General features: G+C 42.2%; 1 protein-coding gene across 1 annotated transcript in view; it reads right to left on the bottom strand.

Annotated features, from left to right (window-relative positions):
• The window catches only part of LOC141418042 (cadherin-related family member 4-like), a 125,918-nt gene extending 105,401 nt beyond the window's left edge, over positions 1-20,517 (bottom strand). The window contains 3 exon segments of the mRNA XM_074057899.1: positions 3,796-3,966; positions 19,268-19,435; positions 20,484-20,517. Coding sequence (XP_073914000.1) covers positions 3,796-3,966; positions 19,268-19,435; positions 20,484-20,517 — 373 coding nt within the window.
• Positions 20,518-21,188: the final 671 nt, after the last annotated feature.

Genomic DNA, 21,188 nt, shown 5'->3' with positions numbered 1-21,188 from the left:
CATGGTACTAGCAAAAAAACAGATATGAAGACCAATGGAATAGAATAGAGGACCCAGATATGAATCAACACAGGTATGCCCACTTTATTTTTGACAAAGTCACCAAAAACATACAATGGGGAACAGACAGCCTCTTCAACAAATTTTGCTGGGAAAAGTTATCTTCCTGCAGACAACTAAACTAAATCCATGCCTATCACCCTGAACTAGTATCAACTCAAAGTAGATTAAGGACCTTGACATCAGACCAGAAACACTGAACTTGGTATAGGAAAGAGCAGGGAATACTCTGGAAGCAATAGGTATAGGCAAGGACTTCCTCAGTAGAATTCCAGCAGCCCAGCAATTAAGAGAAAGGATGGACAAATGAGACTACATGAAATTAAAAAGCTTCTGCACAAGAGAAATTGTCTCTAAATTGAAGAGACCATCCACAGAGTGGGAGAAAATATTTGCTGGCTATACATCAGAGAAAGGACAGATAACCAGAGTATACAGGGATCTCAAAAAACTAAACTCCCCCAAAATCAATGAACCAATAAAGAAGTGGGCAACTGAACTATACAGAACTTTTTCAAAGGAAGACGTCCAAATGGCCAAAAAACACATGAAAAAATGTTCACCACTGCTGGCCATTAAGGAAATGCAAATCAAAACCACACCAAGATTCTACTTCACTCCTGTTAGAATAGCTACCATCAAAAACACCACCACCAACAAATGATAAGGATGTGGTGGAAAAGGAACCCTCAGACACTGCTACTGGGAATGTAAGCTGGTATAAACACTTTGGAAAACAATATAGAGGCTTCCTAAAAAATTAAACATAGATCTGCCATATGATCCAGCAATAACTCTCCTAGGGCTATACCCAAAAGGATGTGACTCAGTTTATTCCAAAGGTACCTGCACACCCATGTTTATTGCAGCAGTATTCACAATAGCCAAGAAATGGAAACAGCCAAGATGCCCCACTACCGACGAATGAATTAAGAAAATGTGGTATTGGACGGAACTGGAGAACATCATCTTAAGTGACGTTAGCCAGGCTCAGAAGGCAAAAAAATCACATATTCTCCCTCATATGTGGACTTTAGACCTAAAGCAAATGTGTAATATTATTGGACATGGGTCACACGCTAAGGGGAGAAAACATACAGGAGTAATATGGAAAAGCAGGAAACCCAAAACTTGAAAGTGTTTGATGTGCCCACTGAAGAGGAACAAATAAAGTAATCTTAAACTGACAGAGGCCACTATGGGCAGGTGACTGGGAAGTAGTGAAGAAGTAAAGATGAACCAATTTGGGTTGTAATACACATGTGCATGGAAGCAATGCTAGGAACCTCTCTGCACGGCTATCCTTATCTCAAGCTAACAAAAACGCTATGTCTTTCTTATTATCTCTTATATTTTCTCTTCAACAAAATTGGAGAAGAATGCAGAACATGTTCTCTCTGGAAGTGAAGGGTAAAGGGGAGAAAGGGGGTAGATTGCAGGGGGAGAGATGGCCCAAACAATGTGTGCATATATGAATAAATGAATAAACAATAAAAAATACATATCAAGGCTTCAAGGCTATCCTTTTCTGTTATTTCTATCGCCTTTCTATGCAAAAGCATAGCATTCCTTCACAGAGTTACTTAACCTGCTAGGTGTTTTTCCTCTTTCTATTCTCAAACTTCCACTCATGAGCTGCTTGTTTTCTTATGCTCTGTGAGCTAAAAATGTTTTTTGTACCTTTAAATAAAAATGCTTTAAAGTGGCTTTAAAATCAAAGGAAGAGTAATAATATGTAGAATATGAAATTCAAGGTTCAGCACCCTTAAATAAAATAGTGGAGCATGTGTACACCCACTTGCTGTTGATTGTTTATTGTCAACTCTTATTACAGTGGCATTGTTGTGTGATGGTCATAGAGACCATACAGAGTGCTCCCATCACATCAAGCTATAAATCCAGTAATCCAATCAGAGCAGCTTTCTCAATGCCATATCTTTCATAATTACCATGTCTACCTGTCATGGACAAACAAGAAAAGTGGAGTTTGAATGCAATAATTTTAAGGCATGACAGAGTGTTAATCATTTTGTTGTTGAATTATGCAGCAAGGAATTGTGCTTTTTATTCAATGGCTGTCTGGGTTTGAAAAAGAATATAATAAGCTGGACACAGTGGCTCATGTTTGCAATCCTAGCTGCTCAGGAGGCAGAGATCAGGAGGATCACAATTCAAGGCCTGCCCAGGCAAATAGTTCGCCAAGAGCCTATCTCGAGAAATAACTCATCTCATAAAAAGGCTGGTGGAGTGGCTCAAGGTGTAGTCCCTGAGTTCAAACCCCAGCACCACAAAACGAACAAACAAGCAAAAAGAGTACAAAACATACAATAAAAACTAAGAACTCATCACAATATCCTCATGAATGGAAAATATCAGTCAGAAATACAGAAAATTTTCACAAATATTTCATGATACAGATTTTATTCACAAAAATAAATAAAAATGAGATTGCAACCACTTTTGAGTGGCTTAACTGTTAGCCAAGAAAGGAAAGCCGTTCATTGATGTTGAATTATTTAACACCCTGTCTTATCCCCACCAAAGAAAGGCATTCTTTTCACCTGCAGTACAAAAATCATAGTAGTATTATTAGAGTTTTGTCAATAAAATTTATAGATATTTTCTTTTTGTATTATTTAAGTGCTACATAAATACCTTTGATTCTGCCTTTTAACCTGCACAGCTTAGAATATTTATTATCTTTATTATCTGGTCCTTTGCTATGCTTGCCACCATGAGCCTGCTCATGTAACTTTCCAGTCTTTATACCCAATCACATGAATGTATTTGAAACACATAGCTTGTTTAAAAATACTTTGAAGGATCCTTTTAACTCTAGGTCAAGGACAGACATCCTTAAAATACCCTTTGTTACCTTTTAATAATAAGTTTTTACATTACCTAGTGTTCTCTCCACTTGAACTATTCTAGAATTTCATTTATTCTTGGTTGTCATGCTCTACTGTGCCTCATAGCATTTGTCCATACAGTTGCTTCTCCATAAAACAGTGTTCCCTCTCGTCTTACTTATCGACTCCTATTAGAGTTTAGCTCTATGGTAAATTGCCAGTTATTTAGGCAAAGTGTCCCTTATGTCTCTGACTTGTTCTGTCCCCACACAGAAACATGCATGTTATTGGCTTTCATAATACCAGTGTCTCTTATGTATTTTATCAGATCACAATTGAAATGTTACATTTAAAAAAATTTTTTATTTGGTGGTAGGGAATTTGAACTCAGGGATTTGTGCTTGCTAGGCAGGTATCTATCACTTGAGTTTCACTAACAGCCCAAATTTATTTTTATATTTGACTGATGGTTGTCTCCTTTGAAAAATTAAAGTACTCTTTGAGATTTAAAGATATTAAAAATAAATTATTTTTGCTATTCTCCCAAGTGGAGGCTTAAATTTGTGTATTAAGTTATCAAAGCACTTACTTTTTTATTTCCTGGCTTCTTTTATAATAAATCCTTTGAATAATTTCTTTTGCTATTCTAATGTATTTGCTTTCTAGCCTCTTAAATGCTGAGTGAATCTGTTTTGACTCTATTACATAGATTATATATTTTCTTACATTCATGAATGAACATAGGTGCATTATTTTGTATATTTTTATAAACATGTACTATAGGCATAAGAAAAACCACTTCAAATTCTCTACCTATAAAAGCATCCCAGCTCTTTCATTGTAGGTAGCCACTGAAAATAACCCATAGGAAAATGGTATACCATACCTGTACCTGAAGAAAACTTGGGATCGGTGGTACAGTCTGGAGGTTCAGGAACATCATTTATATTAATTGTCAAAACACGTCTCCTGAGCCCTCCAGTATCAACTATAAATAGAAACTTTATTGGTTCGGTTTCGTAATTAAAAATTTTGGTAGAAGTGATTACACCAGAATCTAGGAAATAGATAATATAAAAAATGAAATTATAAAAATATAATTATCACCAATATATATATGTATAAACCTCCCTTTTGTATCTTGAAAGATGTTAGAATTACATGTTTTAACTCTTTTATATAGAAACTAATTTGGAAATTGTTAGGACCCGGAATCCTATTCCCCCGAGAGACAGAGAGCCAGGCGTGAATGCAATCAACAAAGCAGAGTTTATTGGACTGGCTAGCCAGGGTCGAGCTCCCACACGGACACGCAGGACCGGTTAGGAAAGCAAGACCCTGAGCCTCTTAGGGGGAAATCTTATATAGACTGCAGTGGCGTGCATATTTTTGTTATCAACATTAGACAAGCAGGCAGAGCACATCCTGCACGTACTTCACATCTTGCTCGTACCTCACATCTTGCTCGTATCTCACATCTTGCTCGTATCTCACATCTTGCATTCCTCACATTCTATATGCCCTAACTGAGCCCTGCCTCATTGCTTATCTTATCTACATGGGATGTTTGGTACTGGTTTCTCCAACAAGGGGGTTGGGGCCCGCTGAGACCTCATATTCCTTTCATTCCCCCCTTTCTTATGGCCTAAATTGAGGAATCATCCTCGAGAGGATGAAGAGCCTGATATTGTTGGCGGAGGACCAGAAGTTGGATAGTATTAATTCGACTTTTGACAAAAGTCATAAGTCGGTTTAGAATCCAGGGTCCTATGGTAACAAGCAGTAGGATGATTATTATTGGCCCTGCCAGTGCAGATAAAAGGGTAGCCAACCATGGGGACTGGTTAAACCAAGACTCGAACCAGCTTTCCCCTGCCTCTTTTTCTCGTTTTCTTTGTTCCAGGCTCTTTCGGAGTTTAGACATGGAGTCACGAACAACTCCGGTATGGTCAGCGTAAAAACAACATTCTTCCCCTAGAGCAACGCATAGTCCCCCTTTTTGGAGGAACAACAAGTCCAGACCTCGTCGGTTTTGAAGTACTACCTCAGACAGGGAAGTGAGGGATTTTTCTAGGTGGCTAATGGAGGTTTCTATTCTCTCTATATCTTCATCTATGGCTGCGCGCAGCGAAGACATCCCTTTATGTTGAGTAGCCAGGGAGGCTATGCCGGTCCCTGCCCCAGCCACCCCTAGGCTAAGTAGGGTAGCAATGGTTAGTGTAGAAATAGGCTCTCTCTTCTTTCTCTCACCTGTTCCTATATTCCAGTATGAATATAGACTTTCCTCCGAATGATAGAGGATGCGGGGCAGCACAACCACTATAACACAGAATTCTTTAGAGCTGTTAAACACCTTAGTTGATAGGCATGGGGTGAGTCCGGACTGCGAGCATAACCACCACCCATTGTCCTTTGGAATTACCCATTTAATAGCATTTCCCCAGGTAGAACTGGCGTTAATAACAGTACATAAGTCCCGTCTGTTCTTTGGCACTTTTCCTAAGCAGGTTCCTTGGCCGTTTACCTGCTGTATGGTCAGACCTCTCTTACGGTCTCCCCAGGAACATTGACTAGGGTTTTCCTCAGATGAGGTATCGTGAGTGGTGTTTAGCCCTATTGCCTCATAGAATGGGGGCCTCACATCATAACATAACCAACAGGAGTTAGTCATGTTAGGGTTGGTGTGGTTTAACGTCAGGAAGGCAGCACCCACTAGCTCCCAGAGGGGGTCTTTAGATGCGGTCATGAGACTGGGCCTCACCAGGGGAGGGCTGGTTTCTGATGGTCTTGGAGTTGTAACATTAGCCCGAGCTATGGTTGAGGGAAGGTGGTGAGTTGTGGAAGGTTGGGGAGATGGCTTTACATTGGGCGGCCTAAGTACCTTATTGGGGCCTACAGCTGTGGACGGTGGCCCTATGGGCTCAATTTTTAATCTGACCACTATGGTCGAGCCAGCATGTCCACCATATTTATAAAATACAAGTCCCCATACCTTACCTTGTATCCACCCAGGGGTGTCCTTCTTGCCAGTTTCAGTGAAAGTGACCTTGATTCTATCTAGATCCGTGGGCTGGCATTTATGGGTGGGTATTGGAATTCTGTGCCCCCTTAATATCCCATTTACAAAGGCAAATTTGACTAGGTCTGATTTTGATATCCCCCATTTCCATTCACTATCATTGGATGTGACACATGCCCATGACCTACAGAAGGAGTATTGTATCCCCCCACATTCCTGGTTCTTTTTGTGGCCGGGGCAGGCATAAAACCCATAACGTCGGGCTGACTCCGGGGCAGTAGACTTGTAGGCAGGATTGATGTCTCTGAAGCAGAACTGAAGCTCCGGCCACCAAGTTCCTATGGGGGCAGTGCGAGTAGTCTCGTTGAGGGTGGTATGAGTCTCCCCATCGGTGAGTATCCAGGTTTGCTTATAGGGCTGGTGAGGGTTGGTTTCTGCGAGGCTCCCGCTCTGGGCATTGAGCAAGATCAGAGCGATCAGCCACCCCATCCGTGGCTGCTCCTGAAGGCTCTGCATGTTCCCGGGGCCACAAAAGCTTTAGCTTTAATGGGTTGTCTGGGTGCCGCCGTACAGTCCACTCCTTGACCCCTTCTTGTTTTTGATGATTGGCTCGACGCACGTGGGAGTGGTGGATCCAAGGTCCGATGCCATCAACCTTGAGGGCGGTAGGGGTAGTAAACAGTACAACATAAGGTCCTTTCCATCTAGGCTCTAGGGTTTTGGACTGATGCCTTTTAACCCATACCATGTCACCCGGGACTATGCCATGTTCCGGAGCCGGGTCCCTCTTAACAGCGTGGTATGCTTGAATTAAGGGCCAAATCCGTTGTTGCACTTTAGCTAAAGCCTGCAACATGGTCAGGTAATTTGGGGCCAGATCACCTAGTTCTGGGCTTAAGGTCCTCTGAATGATGGGGGGTGGAGCCCCATACAGGATCTCAAAGGGAGTTAGCCCATGGACATAGGGGGAGTTCCGGACTCGGAAGATGGCCAAGGGAAGGAGCGTCACCCAATCACCGCCAGTCTCCAGGGCCAATTTGGCTAAAGTCTCCTTTAGTGTCCTATTCATCCTTTCTACTTGCCCTGAGCTCTGGGGGTTATATTCACAATGTAGCTTCCAATTGGCCCCCATAGTCTGGGCTAGTCCCTGCAGGACCTTACTAACAAAAGCCGGACCGTTATCTGACCCAATTGCCTCGGGCACCCCATATCTGGGTATGATTTCCTCTAGCAAAGCCTTTGCCACTACCTGACTCGTCTCCTTCTTTGTAGGAAAAGCCTCCACCCAGCCTGAAAAGGTATCTATGAATACCAGCAAATATTTGTACCCAAACTTTCCCGGTTTTACCTCAGTAAAATCCACTTCCCAACTTCTTCCCGGAGCCCTCCCCCGTTCCCGAGTACCTGTATGGTGCCCCTCCCTTCGTCCTGGTTTCATGATTGTGCAGCTGGCACAATCTTCCACAATTTGGCGGACTGCTATGGTCTGATTCGGAAATCGGAGCTGCGCAGATGTCAACAAGTCTAGTAATTTTCTCCGCCCCAAATGGGTGGACTTATGTAAGTTAGCCAACAGGAATCGTCCGAGTTTTTCAGGCAGAATTAACTTGCCTTCCAAGTCGCTTTTCCATCCGTCTTCCCCTTCTCTAAAGGGGGAGTGGGCTCTCATCCAAGTGAAATCCTCTGTGGAGTATTCTGGTCGGGGGGGTAGTGGAGGGAGCTCTGGGACCGGCACGTCTATCGCCGCAACCGTGGAAGGTTGCCCTGTCTCCATGGGAGGACTCACCATTGCTACTCTCTTTGCTTCTTGATCTGCTCTGTTGTTACCGACAGCTTCCGGCGTCTTGGCAGACTGGTGGCCTGGGACATACATCACTGCCACTGCCTTCGGTTTTTCCACTGCCATTAATAGACGCTGGACTTCGGCTAGGTTCTTTAGATGTTTTCCTTCTGCTGTGCGGAATCCTCTTTCGCGATAGATGGCCCCGTGGACATGGATGGTACCGAAAGCATAGCGGCTATCGGTGTAGATATTGACTCGCTTTCCTTTTGCCCTCTCCAGGGCCTCTGCCAAGGCAATTAATTCCGCTTTTTGGGCTGATGTTCCGGGTGGGAGGGCGCTGCTCCATACCGTATTTCCTTCTTGGTCGACTACAGCTGCCCCTGCCCTTCGGGCTCCATCTTGGAAAAAACTGCTTCCATCCGTGTACCAGTTTAATTTGCAGCCGGACAGGGGGGTATCCTTTAGGTCAGCCCGTACCTGTGTAACTTCGGAGAGGAATTCTTTGCAGTTATGGACAGGTGTCTGCAGTTCCGGGTTAGGCAACAAGGTGGCAGGGTTCAGGATTACGGGATCTGTGAATGTGATCCGAGGGGAATCCAACAAGAGCCCCTGGTAGTGGGTGAGCCTGGCATTCGTCATCCATTTCCCAGGGGGTTGTTTAAGGATTCCCTCCACCGGGTGAGGGGCCGTTACCCAGAGGGCCTGTCCAAAGGTTAGTTTATCGGCTTCTCTCACCAGCACGGCAATGGCCGCTATGATGCGGAGGCAGGGGGGCCATCCTGCCGCTACTGCGTCTAATTTCTTGGAAAAGTATGCCACTGGTCTCTTCCAGGGACCTAGCTGTTGGGTCAAGACTCCTTTGGCTACCCCCTTTTTCTCATCTACAAACAGAGTGAATGGTCTTGTAGGATCTGGCAAGGCTAAGGCAGGGGCCTGCAAAAGAGCGTCTTTTAGCTGATCAAAGGCCTGTTGTTCTCTCTCTCCCCAACTCCAATCTGGAGCTTCTTTGGTGGCCTCATATAGGGGTCTGGCTATTTCCGCAAATCCTGGAATCCAGAGTCTACAGAACCCCGCGGAGCCCAGGAATTCTCTCACCCCCCTAGTGGATGTTGGGGATGGGATAGCCAGAATAGTCTGTTTCATGGCATCAGTCAGCCACCTTGCCCCATCTGCAATCCGATAACCCAAATACGTCACTGACCTTTTACAGATGTGAGTTTTCTTGGCACTTGCCCGATACCCCAGCTCACCTAATTCCGTTAGCAGGTGTTCAGTAGCCTTGATGCACTCCTCTCGGGTTTCTGCCGCTAACAGTAAGTCATCAACATACTGTAATAGAGTGACTCGTGGGTGGCTCCGACGAAAAGGTTCCAGGTCCTGGCTCAGGGCCTCATTAAACAGGGTGGGAGAGTTTTTAAATCCTTGCGGCAGTCTGGTCCAAGTGAGCTGTCCGGATTGGCCCCCATCTTCTTGCCATTCGAAAGCAAATAGCGGCTGACTAATTTCTGACAATGGAATGCTGAAGAAAGCATCTTTCAAATCAAGGGTTGTATACCATACTTGCGAGGGGGGTAGGTGGCTGAGCAAGGTATAGGGATTTGGAACGGTGGGATGAATGTCCTCCGTCCGCTCGTTTACCTTTCGTAGGTCTTGCACAGGCCTATAGTCCCCGCTTCCCGGCTTTCGGACAGGGAGCAGAGGAGTATTCCAGGCAGACTGACAAGGTCGCAGTACTCCTTCCTTTATTAGCCTGTGGATATGAGGGGCTATGCCTCTTCGGGCCTCCTCAGGCATAGGATACTGTTTCACCCGAATGGGGAGAGCAGAAGCCTTCAATTGTATAACTACGGGCGGGAGGTGTTTGGCGAGGCCGGTTCCCGCAGTCTCCGCCCAGGCCGTGGGAAATCTTTTTACCCAATGAGTCATGTCCCCTCCTGGTTCCTGTTGACTCTCAAACAGACGATGCTCGTCAGCCAATGATAGGGACAAGACATGAATCGGGCTCCCTTCTCGATCAGTCACAATTATTCCATCTGGTTCAAAATGGATATGGGCCCCTATTTTGGTGAGTAGGTCCCGTCCGAGCAGGGGAGCGGGGCTCTCAGGGACGACCAAGAAGGAGTGTGTGACCTGGTGTTTTCCTAAGTTCACCTTTCTTTTGGTAGTCCATGTACATAACTGCGTACCGGTGGCCCCCTGAACAACACTTGTTCGTGCCTTGTTCAAAGGTCCATGTGCCTTGTTTAAAACCGAATATTGGGCGCCGGTATCCACCATGAACCCCATCGGCTTCCCCTCCACATGCATTGTTACCCAGGACTCGGGGAGGGGGTCTGAGCCCCGTCTCCTTCAGTCCTCTTCTCCGGCTAGTAGGACTCTGGCCTGCTCTACTGCTCGTTCCCTTTCCCTGTTTTCCCCCAGTCTCCTTCCAAACCCTCTTCTTCCCTTTAACTTAGGACATTCTCTCTTCCAATGCCCCATTTCCTTACAGTAAAAACAGTGTTCCTTATCCGGGGTCCTGGCGTGGCCCCCTCCTCTGGGTTGGTCCCGGACACCCGCTAGGAAAATACGAGCCATTTCTCTCTGTTGCTTTCGGTTTTCCTTAGCCTGGAACTCCCGGTCCTCCTTTCTCAATTTCTCCTGGGCTTCCCTGTCTTCCTTTCTCTGTCTTTCCTCCCTTTCTTCTGGAGTTTCCCTAGCGGTAAAGACCTTTTCTGCTACCTGTAGCATTTCCCTTATAGTCATCTCCCCTAAGTTTTCCTGTTTATTGAGTTTTCTCCTAATGTCTGGGGCTGCCTGATTAATGAATGAGAGTACCACAGCAGACCGGTGGAGGTCCGCCTCAGGGTCAATCGGGGTGTACTGACAGTATGCCTCATAGAGGCGCTCTAAGAAACCGGCTGGGCTTTCGTTTTCCCCTTGAATGACTGCTTTTACTTTTGCAAAATTGGTGGGCCTTCTAGCGGCCGCTCGGAGACCGGCCATCAGAGTCTGGCGGTAGATCCGAAGACGCTCCCTACCTTCTGCGGTCCCGAAATCCCAATCAGGGCGGCGTAGGGGAAAAGCCTCGTCTATGGCCGGTTGGAGAGTTGTGGGTCTCCCATTATCCCCCAAGACATTCTTCCTCGCTTCGTTGAGGATGCGCTCTCGTTCCTCCGTCGTAAAAAGAGTATTGAGCAGCTGATGACAGTCATCCCAAGTGGGGCGGTGTGTATGCATGATGGACTCCAGGAGATCTATGAGACACTTGGGGTCTTCAGAAAAGGGCGGGTTCTGCGTCCTCCAGTTATATAGATCACTGGAGGAGAAGGGCCAGTACTGAAACTGTTGCCCTCCTCCCGGTCCCCCTTGGCCCACCATCCGGACTGGAAGTGTAGGGACAGTTTCCTCCCCCTGTGTTGATGAGGGGGGCCCATCTTCCCCCTCCCTTTCCCGGATCCCTCGGGGGCGAAGTCTTCGACCCATTCCTCCTCCTGCTGCCAGTCCTGTTGAGGAGGATGAGGAAATTTCCTCCTCCGGGGCACTGGCTTGGCCAGGGGGAGTCACGTATGGAGGCGGCCGATCTTCCTCTGCCCCTGCGAGGGATGGGTAAAGGGGGGAACTCTCTGGTAAGACCGGAGATGGTGAAGGAGATGCCCTAATTTGAGGACCGGTCAAGGTGGGAAGAGGAAGTTTTTCCTCCTCCTTTATGACCAAGGCGGGCGTGACTGGGGTTTTAGCCCCGGGGGCCGAACTGGAGGGGTGGGTCAGAAAAACTGTTAACCAAGGGGGAGGGTTCCTCACCAGATCCTCCCAAACCAAAATGTAAGAAACTTGGTCTGGATGGCCTCGATTGTCTGGCTGAAAAATGACTGCTTTAACCTTAGTGATCAGGTCTAGGGAGAGGGAACCTTGAATGGGCCACCCGACTCCAAAGGTGGGCCACTCTGCAGAACAAAAGGTGTCGAACTTACCTTTCTTGATGACCAGACCCGCATTTAAGGCCCTTTCTTTAACTTCTGGAAAGTGAGAAAGGATCAGAGACTTTGGGGTTGTTTGTCCCTGTCCCATTGTGGAAGGAGACTCAAACACCAAGAGAGATAGAACAAAAAGGGTAAAGGCAACAATAATTCCACACACACACAACACTCTCCAGCACTCGCTCGGACCGGTCCTTCTCTCACACTGGTGCGCACCCCATTCAACCTCCTCACCGTCCAACTGGGATATCAGGCCGAAAGGCGTCCACTTGACGGGTGGTCGGTCGACTAGCTCAATTAGTTCTTCACCTGGCGCCAGGGTTCCTAAAATGCTCGAGCCCAAATGAGAGGAAAGCCTCTCCCAATAGGACCCTGTGGTCCTCCTTGCGAGATTCCCAGAATGAATCTCCCTGGGGATTGGCCGAATCCCCGCCGCGGCCCAAATGGAACACTCAAGTTCCTCCAAATGAGGGTCTGGGATCCCCTCCCAACGCCTAGGACTTGGGATCGCCCCTGCTTTCTCGCAGGCAGGTTCTGTCTCTCGAGAAAAATGAAATCTCGCTGGGGCCTCCAAATGTTAGGACCCGGAATCCTATTCCCCCGAGAGACAGAGAGCCAGGCGTGAATGCAATCAACAAAGCAGAGTTTATTGGACTGGCTAGCCAGGGTCGAGCTCCCACACGGACACGCAGGACCGGTTAGGAAAGCAAGACCCTGAGCCTCTTAGGGGGAAATCTTATATAGACTGCAGTGGCGTGCATATTTTTGTTATCAACATTAGACAAGCAGGCAGAGCACATCCTGCACGTACTTCACATCTTGCTCGTACCTCACATCTTGCTCGTATCTCACATCTTGCTCGTATCTCACATCTTGCATTCCTCACATTCTATATGCCCTAACTGAGCCCTGCCTCATTGCTTATCTTATCTACATGGGATGTTTGGTACTGGTTTCTCCAACAAGGGGGTTGGGGCCCGCTGAGACCTCATATTCCTTTCAGAAATGACATGGTCTGCCCAAAGTCACACAATTACCAGACATCATGTGAATCTTTAAAGAAGAACAGGAGAAAAAAAAAAAAAAAGGAATGGAAATAGGCTCCACTTTTTGTTTTTAACCACCTCCTAATCAAAAGATTTAAAATATGCTAATGGATAGCAAATGCTAATGATTTGGTTTTGTTTTCAAATTTTTTCTTGATTTAGATTGTATTTTTTCCTCATTTTCATTGAAAATCATTTTCAAAGACTGTAGGGACCATCAATGACAGAGATTATTATCATGGCCTTCATGTCTACTTTTTGTTAACAGGGAAATATAATCCTTATTTATTTATATTCAGCCTCATTAATGACTTTGAGTTTTCCCTAAGATCATAAAATTGGCATAGCAGAATTTTGAGCTGGGCACCAAGATGAACTTTTTCACCAAAAATATGGCAATAGTGAAACTAGCAATTTAAATTTTATTGTTACCAGGAGCATTAGTTCTATTCAATCTGGACATATTAGATGAAATTACAGTCAATTTTAGCAAATAAATTATTTGAAGAATATTACAGTATTTATAATATTTTAGGAAGCTCTGAGTAGCAAAAGATACTGAGTTAGAAAAAAATATATTCTATATTCTGAGAAATTCACTATAGTCAATAGGAAGTATCCTTTCAAAAATGTATGTTTACTAATCTTAGTTAATGAATTTAAAAAGGCACAAATGTGAGGTTCCCTCAAACAAATTTCCTACAAGTTTTATAGATTTCCTTTTTCAACTTCATGGAGTAAGTCAAGTCAACTCAAGTCATAACAAAGAACAAGAATTACTCAACCTGAACATCTTTCAGGCTGAAATGCAGCTTATATTGATGGAATAGTAATAGGCTCAACCACTGCATCAGGTATTCAGTTATAATGATGATGAATTAAATAACACAGTGCCTTAGAGAAGTCAAAGACAGACTAATCAATTTAGATGATATTGATAGGTTAGTTTCAGAAATTATTCTGGACCTTCTTTTGAGATAGATTTGAATGAGACTTTAGAATTCATACTTTTGAATGAACACAGCAAGAACATTAAAACCATTCAGCCAACTCACAGAATCATGAAAAATAAAACTCAGTGTTGTTTGTGGCTCTACCTGTTCATGTTTTGCATAAACACAGTTTATTGTTACCATCACCATGTAGCACCACAACACAGATGCAGGTGGTATGTAGATTTGAAGAGTTGGAATAACAGTTAGAACTACAACCACACATTTCTTCCTATCAAACATATACTAATAAAAGAGAGGAAAATGGCCCGGTGCAGGTGGTTTACTCCAATAATCCTAGCTACTCAGGAGACAGAGATCAGGAGGATCATAGTTCGAAGCCAGCCCCAGCAAATAGTTTGTAAGACTCTATCTTGTAAAAAACCCTTCACCATAAAGGGCTGGTGGGGTGGCTCAAGGTGTAGGCCCCCAGTAATACAAAATAAAAGAAAAGGAAAAGGGGGAAAAATAACTGAATCAGATTTAACTTTTGTGCTAAAGAGATGTAAGCAGGGAAATAAAACTGCTAGAGAAAGGATGGTTTAAATTACACAAGAGGAGCATTTTGTCTAATGTTGAGAGCATAATGTATGCTAAAATTACTTCTTGGAGGAATTCTTTGTGTGGTATGGGGGTGGGGCAGACAGAACTGGGGATTGAACCGGGCCTTCCACTTGCTAAGCAAACACTCTACCATTTGAGTCACACCCCCCAGCCCTCTTGTTTTTGTAAAACAAAAGGTGGTACTGGGGTTTGAATTTAGGGCTTTAGGATTGCAAGGCAGGTGCTCTACTTCTTGAGCCATGTCTCCAGCTCTGTTCTTATTTTATTTTTAAGACAGAATCTCACTAACTTTTGCCAGACTTGGCCTCAAACTCGTGATCCTACTATCTTCATTTCCCAAATACTGGAGATACAGAGGTGCACCATCGTGCTGGGCTTGGAGGGGCTATTCTGAATTGATAAATTAAACATCTGAGAGAGCTGGTCAGGAGAATAGGAAAAGAAGAGGCAGAAGACATAATGTGTGCAGAGACGCAGAGCATGAAGAAGCTTTTTCAAAAGGAGATGTGTATTTTAACTAAAATATAAAGCATGGAATGGAGAATGGCCTCTTTTCAGTGTGGAAATGTAAACAGGAGACACATTTTAAGAAACACTTGTGTGTCCATTTAAAAGAGTTTGTCTTTTATCTTGGGAAAATAGAAAAGAATTATAGGCGTTATAAAACAGACAGGTATCATAGACGTGTAAGAAGTGATATTAGCAATAAAAAGAAGTGTAAGTAAAGAGAGAATTGTGAAAGAAGTGGCAACAAAGAAGCAAGTGTGGAGGTTGGTACAAAACACTAGAGAAGTAATGGGAAGTAGCTTGACACTGTGATAAAGGAGATAAAAAAAAAATACTAAGCATTTAAGTTCCAAAGAGTCCATGATTTCCTCAATCAGGTAGAAAATGGGACGTCACTTTCCATGACATCCCATTTTCTGAATGGTAGGTGGCAGCAAGGCAGTCACAGGTCATGGTGTTTGGGTCATGAAGGAGCATGGGGTAGCAGAGGCTTATATGCCCTAGAGTTTGGCAGGATCTGCTGCAGAGAAAGTTGCTTTATAAAACTTTCACAAGGTTAAAATAGGCAGATTTTTAAAGAAGATAATCAGTCCAGATTTGAAAGAAAAGAATTTAAGATGTTGGTGAATATTTCTTAAAGCAAATATGTTGATCTGGAGTTCCGTCACAGCGTTTGAGCTTGTTGCATACATTGGGACCATCAAAGTACATCTTTTATTTGTAGTCAAATGATAGACAGGTGAGGTTTTGTGAAGAGATAGATGCAAGGTAGAATGTTCAGTGAATGAAATCTAAATAACCCCAATTAACACAACCATGTGCAGAATAAACAGAGGAAGAACACAGGAGGAAGAAAAACAACATGAAAAAGAAGTGGAGAAGGAGAGATAAATGGAGAAAATCAGAAGTGTAGAATCAAAGGAATCAAAAGACAAGTTTGTTTCAAAGAAGGAATGATTTTTGCTTCTAAATGTTAAAGGGAGATTATATGAAATGAGAAACAAAATTCAACCTTATATTTATTAATAAAGAGGATTTCTATGTATATATTTTATCAGTAAAGAAGGTTGCTCTGTATGCTGACAAGTCTTGCTGGAGTGATAGCCTACCCTAACTCATGCTGAACTTGAATTCAAGAAAAAATGATCACCACAGCCTGGAAAATGCTGCATAGAACTGTTTTAAAGATATTTAACTAGTTTAATGGGAAGTGATATTTTACCGTGGAAAAATAGAAAGATACTGAAGGACTGAAGGACAGACTGCAGGGGTCCCAAAAGGCGATAAGTGGTCAAGGAGACATTTCTCCTCCCTAGGAAATGCCTGTTTGCATCTGAAAGGCATCTCAGCCATCAGGCAATGCAAATAGGCTATAAAACCCCACTCCCCATCCAGGCCCGGGGGATCACCGGTTTCCGGGTCCCCCTGCATTCTCCAATATGCAGTCTTTCTCTTCTCTTTTCTCCAACTAAGTTCTCTATAAATAAAATCTTTCCAACCTCTGCTGTTGGAGTCTGCCTGTGCTTTCATTCTCAGAGCAGGCTCAAGAACCCTGAGCATCTGAAATTCCTGCGCGTGTCATCCGTGCATCAATACTAAAGAATTATAAGTGGTATGAGACAGGTACATGTCAAAAAAAAAGGAAAAGAAGAGGGAAAAGGGGCAAGAGTGAATTTTATTAAGATAAACAATGCAGCCTAAAAGTTAATTAAAGACAACAAAGAGAAGAAAAGAAAATATGTAAAAAGAGGTATCATCAGTGCAGGAAAACAACTGGAAAGGTTTGTAAAACATGGAACTTGGAACAAATTTGAAAAGAATGGAAGTAAGCAAAAGAAAGCACACATCTTCTGTGACATGAGAGCAGAAGGCAATGGATTGCAAAGAACCTGGTATCTATAGAAAGAGCCCAAGAAAATCCCCCACTGATTTCTTATGTTTTTTCTTAAATATGTGAGTTAATTTCATCTGATGATAGAAAAGCTTTTAGGTGCATAGGATATTTGTAAAATCACAAAAAATTTAAAATAACCAAGTTACCTAATGAAAGAGAGATTTGACTAAAGAAATTTTGAAAGACTGTCAGCAAGCATTTTAAGACAAGCACAATCTAGAAGTAATAAGCTTGTTCGCATTATTTTCTCCAATGGTTAAGCAGGCATTTCAAAAAAAAAAAAAGAAATTATCAATTGGATTAATCTCATGTCTGAGTTTTTTATGATAAAATTTACAAGAACCATAGGCTAAGTCACCTAAGGCTTTTGTCAAGGAGGGATGGACAGATGGATCATAAATCATAAGGACAGGTAAGGAACCAAAGAGAAGAGGTGAATTATAGAAAGAAACAAAGTTTATCAATACATTGATGGCCTTAGTGATAATGGAAAAACAAAATAACAGGGACAACTGAATAAAAGAAGTGAAAAAAGCCTAAGTGTAAGATTCTGAAATTATGAGTGCAGAAATAGAATTATTTTGGGTTCTGATGAAGCTGTGGCTGCAACTATGGGGAATGTGAATAGAAGTAGATTTTAAAGTCATGGAAAGTTGGGTTACAGGAATTATACTAGGTCAGAGGATCTTGGGACAGAGACTCCTGAGTGTTGGACAGGCCATACTATGAATAGGAGCTAGAGAAACACAAATGAAGACACATTCAAGTCACTAGTCCCCGAGAGGAAGTCATTTAGTACAATGTGGTAAAGAGCCAAGTAGCTTGCGCTCCAAATGAGCAAGGAAATTTCCAAAGAGGATCAGAGCTACGGTCACGAATCAGCTTGGCATGCTGAGAAGCCTGCTGACTCCCCACTTCCTGACCCAGAGATACGAGATGTGTGGGAGAATGAATAATATCAGCTTGAGGCATGTTGTGGTTGTCCCTTGAGATGACAAATTTCGGTTAAAGCCAAGAGGTAGAAAAATGTCATAAAATAAGTTGAGAAAGAAAGGAGTTTTTTAAATTTAGTCACCATATTAAGGGTCTTTCTGGGGGCATAACTGAGAGGTGTAGGAATGCAAGAAGAGTATGAGTTAGGTTAGGTGAGAGGAAGTTTGAGTAGCATGGTGATGAGAATACAGGAGAAGACATTTATCGTTAGAACTTTCTCCCTAAGTCACTACCAAAGAAACCAGAAGGATGAGAAACTTTAAGTAGGCACACAATTTCCATGTAATTAGATACAGATATACCCGTATCATTAATCAAGTGGTGTGTAAAAAGGAAGAGCATACATCTGGGAGTCAAGCCAAGGTTGTGGTATCATTCTAGCAGAGGTCAAGTAGGAAAAAAATGCCTTGTGTCCAAGTAGCTGGCAGTGAGGGAGTCTGAGGCAGGGGACTGCAGTTTGGCAACCAAGAATAGAAAATTTGGCACGAGAGGAGGATTGCCAGTATCATGACTCTAGTCAGAAGGAAACCCAGTTGTTTAGATTTACTTCCAAATTTGAGGTTTAGAGCGCAGTCTAGTGACAGAGAGGAGGAGGAGCCACCGACTCAACACAGGTTAGAATACACTTCTAAGGAAAAGACTGGGTGTGTTCTTAGAGTGTGGAGTTGTGTGCAGCCGCCAGTAAAGCATTCCAAGAAAGTGACACTGGGTGGCAATGAGACATAAAACTGCCTAATAGTATGTTCAAAACAGTTTTTCTTAAATTCAGTTTCAAAGCAGTTTTTCTTAAAAATCACATCAGGCAATATTTTGATGCTTCTTGAGCAATAATACACAAATAAATACAAAAGTATTTTACCAATTATGTTAATCATAAATAAAATAGCTATGTTAGCATACATCTCAGTTTATAATTAACATCTACTTATTTGTATATCTAACTGTGAAAATTTTATTCTGAGTGGAAAAGCATTGGGGGTCAGAAAATTAGTTCCTCGTACTTTGAGGACTTCAGAAACATCATTTGTATTTGTAACTAGCCTTGGGTCGAGGCTCATTGTAAGAAAAAAGCTTGTTTGTTGTTTTAACTGAGGATGCTGTTCCACTTTTTATCAAATCGGCTGAGAACCTACTCTGCACACTACATGGCTTGGTACAGGGTGCTGTAAGAAACACAAAACATAGTGTATGTTCCTTGCCGTAGCTGACTCATTCATTAATAGTCTTGGAAAATTTTCAATTCACTTAGCCAAAATACTTTTCAATTGTTTTTCTTGAAGTTGGTTCAAAAACGTATATTCTGGATCATCTTTCCTATTACCCAAAGGCTATTTTTTTCTCTGTAAGGAATGAGGTAAGTTTCAGGCTAATTATGAACAAAAGAATTAAATATTTTCAGGAAACAACCTTTGTGGCAGTGGTGGGATGTCATGAATATGTGGCAAGGCAGGAATGGGAAACTTTAGAATTTTTGTCTAACTATGTGAAGTAAAGTTTAACTAAAAAAATCCAGTGCACCACTTGGTTGTAACTAATAACGATTTTTAAAGCCCAAACCTTAAAAACAATGTAAAAAAAAATGCAGGCTAAAATTCATTTACTTGCATCAATGACAAAATCATTTGTTTTATCCAGAAAGCGGTAAGCATCTGGTTTTCCAGCCACATCTTTATCATAAGCTTGACTTAACTGTGTTCCAGGAAGCACGTTTTCAGGAAGATTCACTGGGTTAATTAATATCTGAACTTCTGTTCCACCATGGGAAAACACTACAGAGATAACACAGAAAGACTTCTTAAGTAATACCAATTAAAATGTAAAAATGAATAGTTTTACCAATAATAATTCCATATGTTAATCCCCCATTAATTATATCCATAGCTAAAATTGTAATTGGGAAAACAAGTTCCATCTAGAATTGAGTTGATGCTTGTTTTTTCTTTACTTCCCCTTCCAGTATACTTTTTCTATGTTGTGCTGTCCATCAAAAACTTAGAAGAAAAAACAAGTGGAGGTTGCAGTTTTACTATAGCTTTAGCTTATACCTTCATTCAACATGTATAGTTTACAATTGCCATGTGCGATGGTTATTTTGGTCCAAAGGAAACTTTGCTAATTTCCTCCTTCAGCTTTTTGATAATTTCAGTCAAAACACTTTGCCTTTCCACTTAATGTGTATTTTTAGTATAAAGTTCATTGTATCACCACTGTTTAAAATGCTAGCTGAAAACATCAGTGTAATGCCTTTCCTGTTTTAATTTACTTATTTTCATTGCTTTCTTTTTTAATAGAGAGAAGAATGGCTCTGTTTTTGGTTTAGTTGTGGCTCATTACAAATTATATCAGACTGCATCTCTAATGTGAAAAACTGAAATAGAAACTCATTCCCAAATTATGTAGTATGAATAAAAGGAATTTATATTCACATGTAGATAGATAGATAATAGATAGTCTAAAACAGTAGCCAAATAGAAAATAGTCATAAATATTTCATATTACTTCTAGTTATATGATTGAAAAAGATGTCATATAGCAAATTATGCAACAAAAAGAGGAATCTGATGAAAAAATACTGAATGTAGAGTCCTAAGGAAATAATCCTAGTTCTGTGTTAAGTTTTTGTTTTCTCCCTCTCTCTCTCTCTCTCTCTGTCTCTCATACACACACACACACATACACACACACACAGTAAGAATAAAAAAGAGAATAAGAGGAATATTCAATGAATTAAAAGTATCTCAGTAGAGATTTGAATTCCTAACTAATGTTTAAACTTAAGTTTGTTAAAAGCAAACAAAATATCAAATTTAAACAAACCTGTGCAAAGTGACAAAATCTTGAAGATGTTCATATTTAGATCAGCTTCTCTAAAGGAGATTGCAATGCCTACCAACAAATGCATGGCTTTGACTATTTATACAAATTCAATCCTTACACAAATTAAGCCAAGAAGTAAATAAATTGTTATGAGACATTAAAAACAACCATTTTATTTTGTTTAATTGAGTGATTATGCTCACAGGTCATATTTCAAGTTCTGAGTCTGTTTCCTGTATAAATCTGGTAAGATTATCAGCAAAGCCAGGATCATTATATAACAACCATTTAATGTATGTCTTGAGAGTTGATGTGGGGGTATCCCATGGAGAATTTTTGGCAAGAAGCCCAGGTGATTTGCTCTTTAATCCTTGTTGACCTAGTAAAAGGTGCTCTTTAAGTAGAAGAGAGTTATTTTTAACATGACTCCATATGTATTTGCCTACCCTGAGACAATGAGGTCAACATATACTTGAGAAGCACAGGCTGTGCACTCACCACTATGCTGATGGCTGAGGAGCTCCAAACATGGGGAAGATCCATTTTTAGCTGTTTTTAACCTAGAAACAATGAACTATGGATAAAAATAACTGCCCCACAGAAAGGTGGGTGAGAAGCTTCAATAAAATAAGTGAAAGTTCAGGAGGAGGAAGAAGCACATCCAAAAAGGCAGAAAGAGGTGGTGGTTTCCTAAAAATAAATCTT

This window comes from Castor canadensis, chromosome 2, assembly GCF_047511655.1.
Source record: "Castor canadensis chromosome 2, mCasCan1.hap1v2, whole genome shotgun sequence".
Lineage (NCBI taxonomy): Eukaryota > Metazoa > Chordata > Mammalia > Rodentia > Castoridae > Castor > Castor canadensis.
This window is presented reverse-complemented; position numbering and strand designations above follow the sequence as displayed.